The sequence below is a fragment of the Pygoscelis adeliae genome, unplaced genomic scaffold (assembly GCF_000699105.1).
Source record: "Pygoscelis adeliae isolate BGI_AS28 unplaced genomic scaffold, ASM69910v1 Scaffold222, whole genome shotgun sequence".
NCBI lineage: Eukaryota > Metazoa > Chordata > Aves > Sphenisciformes > Spheniscidae > Pygoscelis > Pygoscelis adeliae.
Window position 1 is genome coordinate 3,560,705 of NW_008824309.1, and position 7,500 is coordinate 3,568,204.

General features: G+C 41.2%; 1 protein-coding gene across 3 annotated transcripts in view; it reads right to left on the minus strand.

Annotated features, from left to right (window-relative positions):
- Window positions 1–7,500, minus strand: part of ZEB2 (zinc finger E-box binding homeobox 2) — a 116,282-nt gene that overhangs the window by 21,412 nt on the left and 87,370 nt on the right. For all 3 annotated transcript variants that reach the window (XM_009318946.1, XM_009318945.1, XM_009318947.1), the window contains one exon: window positions 5,234–5,305. In XM_009318946.1, the coding sequence (XP_009317221.1) occupies window positions 5,234–5,305 (72 nt within the window). The remainder of the gene's footprint in view (window positions 1–5,233; window positions 5,306–7,500) is intronic.

Consider the following 7,500-nt stretch of genomic DNA (forward strand, 5'->3'; position numbering starts at 1 on the left):
AGCTCCTCCCTTAGTCCTTCTGTAGCTCCTGTAGCTCCTGTTATCATTTGTTATTAGGACGAGAAACAATATCTCCTTTTTTTCCCCCAAAAAAATGCAACTTCTAGAGAAGGGGACTGTGAGTACGGAGAACAAGACCAAGTACCTTACCTCCATTTTGTAGCTGTGAGAGAAATATAACAAAATGGTGGTTACTGAAGTAGGCCTTATGCACAAGAACATCAGACTATGTTTTTGACTTCATTTTTATCAGAACAAAACTGAGGCATTACTTTTTACATTGGAAACCTGACTTTTCATTCCCTTGCTACGCCTAGATCTTCCAACTGTTGCAAGATCATCCACCCTCCGGCTTAACAGTACCCCATCTCCTCTCCTTCTCTTGACTTAGCAATAGATCCAAGGAAAACAAGTTTATCTTTTGCCAGATTCAGGCCATGACCCAGTAAATGCTACCTGTGAAGCCGGGAAAGAGAGCTTTTCTCCGGAGATGGGAGCAGGAAGGGCCAAAGGTGGGATGGCTCCAAGGGATGTCCCCATGCGCCCTTCTCCTCCTCCAGACAGGCTGCAGGGTTTTGGAGCTTGCAACTGTATTTATAGGATCAAGCCACAGAACAAGGCCTGAGTTAATATTAGGAGCTTCAGTCCCAAACTCGAACCCAAACGAGGTTCTTCCGTTCCAGCTCCCAAGTCTATCTGGAGGCTGATCCAACAGGGATGGCTCCAAGGGATGTCCCCATGCGCCCTTCTCCTCCTCCAGACAGGCTGCAGGGTTTTGGAGCTTGCAACTGTATTTATAGGATCAAGCCACAGAACAAGGCCTGAGTTAATATTAGGAGCTTCAGTCCCAAACTCGAACCCAAACGAGGTTCTTCCGTTCCAGCTCCCAAGTCTATCTGGAGGCTGATCCAACAGGCTGTGGAGGACTGCTGCGATATTACTGGCCTCGGCTTCCTAATTCTCTGGATTATTTAGCTTCTATGTCTGTGCATGCAATCCGGGAGCTAAAGCAAATGTTTATGTCTACATTATAAACCCCTAAAAACAAGAGGATTTAGTGGAAAAGCTGACAGATCCTTAACCGAAACAATACAACCAGTGCTGCAACACTGCAGATTAACATAAATAGCAAAAGGTGACCATGTGTATCTGGTTTCTCACCAGCGACATTACTGACAATTCAGACATGGCTGGAAGCTCACCCAGTGTTACTAAAAAGACCCATCTGATAACCATTAGGTTTCCCTCTTGATTTCTGGGGGGAAGGCTTGCTTCCCCCCCAGTGCCCTAATTTGTTTTCCATGCAGAAAGTCATGTTCCCAGATTCCTCGTGGGCTAACACTGCACACACATTGCACATCCCCTCCTGCGAGGCAAGAATTTCAGCGAGATCTACGGCGGGTGACCTCACCAAATAAGTCTTTTTTTAATTAATTATTGGAGCCTGGAGAGCAGAAATATTTTCTGCTCCAAAAGCTGATGTGGCCGTGTCACATAAAAATAAAACGCATTAAGGAAAGCTATCTTTGGAGGCATTTAGGACCTTTCAAGATAAAGTGAGAGAGAGGTTCAAGGAGCTTGGGAGACCAGTTATTTTGTGTGGGAACTCGTCCTGCAAGATGGTGATAGCTGCCCTTAATCGCAAACAAAGCTAATAAAACCACAGCCTTCATTAGCCAGGAAGTGAGAGGCCCCCATTGGTACACACAGATTACAGCCTGAAACGGCCTGTCCTCCAACCTGCCAAGTTTCACTTCTGGTTCCCCCCCCCCCCCCCCAGGGCTTTTTTTTTTTTTTTTTTTTTTTTTTTTTAAGGTTTTTTTTTTCCCTTCTTTAAATTATATTAAGAGATCTTTACTCGAAGCTTGTCAGATGTTAGTAATCGAAACCTGGAAATTTTTTTCTGTTTGTTTACATGGAATTTATTAATCTATTTTCTGCAAACAACCCAGTTGTAATAACCGTAACAGGTACAACAAAATAAACCATAGGAATTTATTCATTCACATTTTAAAAACCCCTTCTGCAAAACATCATTTTGTCAAGTAACCATTTCAGAAATCCCATAAATATTTACAAATTAATTTAGCAGGACCAAAGACTAAAATTTTCACTCTAATGCTAGTCACTTTTGCTTTTCCACTATAAAGCCTCCATGGCTCATTATAAAGATGCAGCTGATTAATGTATGGATAACAAGATTTCTTTTTTAAGTACCACTAGGAAGTGGCCATTCTGACAATAGCAGAATAATTTAATAATGGAGACTTCTTTTTCTTTTCGTTTTCTTTCTCTACTAATGACGTTCTGCAATGAATTTGATGCTAAAAATACACCACAGTTGTTGCATGCACCTACAGCAACTTTGCCAGTCAGATGTATGTGAATGAGCCTCAAGTTGCGCCAGGGGAGATTTAGATTGGACATGAGGAAAAATGTCTTTACTGAAAGAGTGGTTAAACATTGGAACAGGCTGCCCAGGGAAGTGGTTGAGTCACCATCCCTGGAAGTATTTAAAAGACGGGTAGATGAGGCGCTTAGGGACATGGTTTAGTGGGCATGGGGGTGTTGGGTTGACGGTTGGACTCGATGATCTTAGAGGTCTTTTCCAACCTTAATGATTCTATGATTCTATGAGTCTGAAGCTGTATCTCCTATCTCTGTGCTCAGCCGAGGTCATGGAGTGCTACAAAATCTGGCACGTTGTGTTAAATGAGAGAAATCTTCTTGGCCCGTCTGGAAGAACCCATGTTAATCTCTAGGAAGACCCAAATGGCTTTCCTGGACACCAGAAGGTCACTGCGGTATGGCTTTCGCTGAAGATGGAGTCACTGATCCAACTTCTTTCACTGGGTCGAGTCTCAGCCTCACCTCAGCTATTTTATAAAACATCAGTCTTAAATCCCCCTAGTACCTGCAGGGAAAAATTGAGGCCAGACACTCAAGACAGGCCCAAAGCCTATAGTGAGGCTGAAGAAGAAAACTTTGAACATTTCCCAGAATAGGTAGGAAGGCTCTCCAATGGCTCAGGGACTGACCTCTTCCCTTGCCTCTTCAAATAATGGTTGGGGCACCTCAACAGGCAAGCCAGGGGAGTTTTTACTCTGCATGAAGGATGCTGCAGCTCCTGTCACCTGGCATCTTCCACTCAAGGTGAAAAGACTGGCAAAGGCATTTAGTTTCTCAGATGATTTAATATGACTAAATAATCTGACATCGCTCTTAAGAGGCTACAGAAACTGCAGCCATTACAGAAACATGTTCTACCCAAGCGACCCAGGCACCAGCCTCCACTGAAGGAGGTGGCTCTGAACGCCTCAGTGATAGAAGATTTGAATTAAACACTAGCAGAGCACGAGACAACTCGTAATGGTTATTTGAGCAAGCCCATCGCAGCAAATAGCAGCTGGAGTAAAGAGGAGGCTGGGACTTTTGCACAGGACATTTGGGGAAGGAATTGCCAGGTGCAACATCCAGAGCAGCTTTTGCATTTTAAATGCAGACCACTTAAATGCAAAGCACTCTTTGAACCACGAGTTTGCCGTGCACCAAGCTGGGTAGGGGCAACCCTTATCTTTTCCCCCAGAAAACTGGTTTCAGAAGGGGCAGGACGTGCCACGGACCCCACGCAGAGTTAGCGGCAGGGCTATGCAGGGGCTCGACGGCACCCTGCCCCCAGAGAGATGCTGTGAGGCCGAAGTCGAGCAGGCAGAATAGACCATCAGATACGGGAAGGGAAGGGGCTAAGAGGACATGAAGTCTTCCCCCTCGAACAGACCACATTGCAAGTATGAAAGAGTCAAGGCCTGTTATGGTAAGGAAAATATGTGCAAAGGAAGTCACACGGACTGATAGGGGACCTCAAAGGCTCTGGTAATGGTAATTCAGATAACCATCAAGTCTTATTTCTGAATCAGACGTCTTTTAAAGTCCTGTTTCTCCAAGCGCTAAGTACAATTTGTCACTTTATTATTGTCCTTTGGAAATAAAAAGCTTTTCAAATACGTTATGTATCCAGTTCTGTATGGCAACATCATTAAGTATATATGTAATGATAAACTGTGCCTTGGTGCCACCCTTCTTTCATGCATAATAAATCTAATGGATGAAAAAAGCAGTGACATGGGTTTATTTTCCCCCTCAAGAATTAGAAAGTAAATTTCTTGTGTTACTTAATAAGAGCATTGGGGTTTTATGTGGGTGTTACCAACATTAGGAAAATGTGAGTAATAAAATCCTTGCAAGACTTAGGTACCACCTTTTACAGTAATATTTGTAGGGGGCATTACCTATGAACTTAATCTCATAATGGAATGCATAGAAATATACTTATACTAGAAAACTCTTAACCGTGTAAATCAGGGCTATCTGCAACATCTCAAATTGTGACAAATGCAAAAGAAACACTGGGTGATGTATGGTGTTCAGCTGTGCTGAGGACGGAGTGGGGCCTTGTGGCCTTTGGAAAGAACATGGTAAACCCCTGAATTCATTTGGATTAGAAAACAGTAACAGAAACCTTTTGCTGTTTTGCTCTGCCACAGAAAAAAAAGAGATGGCTCGGAGAGGATGCCTGCTAAATATCTCTGTCCCCGGTCTTGTTCCACAAAATGTATTGATTTCTAAGAAGAGGGGAAAGAAAGAGATGTGGAAAGTGTGTGTGTGGGAAGATTAGCCACAAACATAATAATCTCATAAATATGCATTTTAAGTGTGTGTGTGTCTGTGTATCTATGTAAGGTGTTTATGCGTGTCTTCCTGAAAAGATGTTTTCAGTCTCTGAAGTAGCCCACTCTGTGCACCATGCGAATCTGGGGTTGCCAAGAAGGGTGCACCCCATCCTCATTATCAAGCTCTTTGTACAGTCCCTCTCATTAAAAGACTACTGTATCTTGGTCCAGCTACTTGAAGCTACACTATATTCGCCCTCGCTGGGAAAACAGCTCCTCATGCTGCTGAAAGCTATTAGCTTACAAGGATGCAGTTAAAAGGAGTTAGGGGCTGAAACGCTGCAGAGCACGGGAAGGGTAGCAAGGACTCTCACCGAATGAGTTTGTCGCCGCACCGTTGCGATCAAAAAAAAATTAAAAAAACCCAGGAAAATTATGTAAATGTTTCCCAACTGTTAAACTGAAAACAAGAACGAAATTGTTTTGTCACTAATTCTCTTCATGCACAGCTAATTCGACACGATACAGAAGAAAAGCGATGCTCGTATCACGCAATACCTTACCTGTACCATTGTTTCCAGTGGTCTGAATTGTGGCTTCAGGCCCCATAGTGTCATAATCTTCCTTCATTTCTTCTGTAAAATAAGCACGCACACTTTTAGCATTTGCACATTATTGAATTGCTTCACAAAGCTAGGGAGCACGCTGCAGTAACAGGGAAGATCCTGCTAAGGGAAGGAGAGAAAAGGGCTGTTGTGGACCTCTATACAATGGCTTTGTTCTGGCAACTGAATGAGTTCAGCGGTGCTGGATGGACGAGAACTTATTTACTTTAAACATGACAGCGAGTGGTGGAAAACAGAACTATTTGTTTGGAGTAAACGAAGGGTTTTTCCCAATATTAAATCTAATATCAGTCGGGTGATAAAAAGGGATTTTTTTTTTTCTTTTTTTTTTTTTCCTTCCGTATTTAAAAGAAATAATCAGTTAACAGACACTGTGAGTTCTATACCTGGAAGAAACTGCAAATACAAAAGGAAGATACCAGAAGTTCTTATACATCTATTTCTATCTATCGTCACACAGATCTTCTGAGCTGTCATCCTCATTTTAACCTCATTTGAAGTGCAGCATGTATTAATATCAAGTGGTGCAGAAATGTGACAAATTTTCAGCTGTGGGCAGTTCTTCTCTGCCCGTACGATTTGTTTGCGTGTTCTGTGCACTCTCTGTGCACTGACAAAGTCTGCCTTTATGGCCATAAATTGGGTTAATTCACATGCAAATGAGCATGATATGTGTAGAACTATTTACTCTGTATTTATCAGGGATCGGTTTGCTTTCCGTGAAACTGGGAGTTCGGAGTGTGTTAAAATAGCATTTCGAAGAGGCTGGATGCAGCTCCATCACTGGGGAGAACGCTTGTTTTCATAGATGTTTCAGCCTGCCTTAGAGTGCCTGTCAAACTTGGTTTCTTGCTGCTAATTTGTTAGTTCATGTGCAACAGGTATTCACACATACAGCCTGGTTAAGATTTAACCCTCCAAAGGGTTTTCACAGGCAAAAATAAATATACATAACATTTCTTTCTCGCCTTTTCAACTTCTCCTAAATGCCAGCCTTTCTTTATTTGAAGACATGCACAAACATACAATCTCTCTCTCTTTTTTTTTTAAGTGAGAGAATTTAGTATTTGAGATTTAAGTGAAAAATCTCCTTTAATCTTTCACTTAGCAGCGCTTGTAAGAAACAAAATGTCAAAAGGCACCCAGAAATGGTTCAAATATGACCAAAAGAAAAAAAATAAAAAAAAGAAAAAAGAAAGAATTTCCCAGAAACGAACACAAGTCAATGATGATTCAGGAAGATGGATGCTGCTCGGCCAATCAAGTGGTAGACAGGCAAGAAGATCAAAGCCCACTATTAAAATCTTATTGATACGCGAAGCGTTAAAATTCTTATTACTCATTTTTTGTGAGAAAGATTTTTATGAGGACAAAAACTGGCCCAGTATTAGTCCATTTCCATGACAATGATTTGACTGAAGACAGGGGAATAATATAAACAGAGCACATTCTGGGTTCATTCCTAAATTTGTAATCTTGTAGTATTCTTCAGATGTCACATTCTACAAGTAATTAGTTGGTAGAATAACAGGTTCTAATTGTATCATTCTAATCAAAACTAAAGCACAAAATGACTTAATTCAGAGCTTTACAACCAGCGTACAATACTGTGGTATAAATATACATGTTTATGGCTTTGAAGCTTAAAAAAAAAAAAAAATTAATGAAAGCTCTTACGTTAAAATATGCAGGTACAAACAGATGCTAAATTTGTACAAAAGCATAGAATATGCAGACCAGATGAAAAATATTTGTTTAAACTGTACAGCAGACAAGCCAGCCTTGATTCTTTTCCCAGATCTGGCATTCTGCCTCTCTGAGGATCATTTTCACGGGGATATCTTGCGTCCAAAACATTTAGGAGTTCAATATGTATTAATAAAATGTTGTCAATTATGATAATTGATCTGCCGGGCCAGTCTCACATCTGATATTTTTATTGCAGCCTACCAGAAATTTTAATCAAGGTACAGTGTTTCTGAGAAGTTCAGCCTTAGATATAAATATAGTTATTGCGATTTTCTTCCTTGATCATCTCATGTGATTTCTGGTAGTAAGGAGTCACAAGTATCAGAAGTTTTCCATCTGAGGGCACGTCTACCCAGTCAGCAAGGGGAAAACAGTTAACAGCTTTTTTTTTTTTTTTTTTTTTTTTTTTTTTTGCATAATAGTGGTAATGTTCAAGATTGCTGTACTTCCTTCCT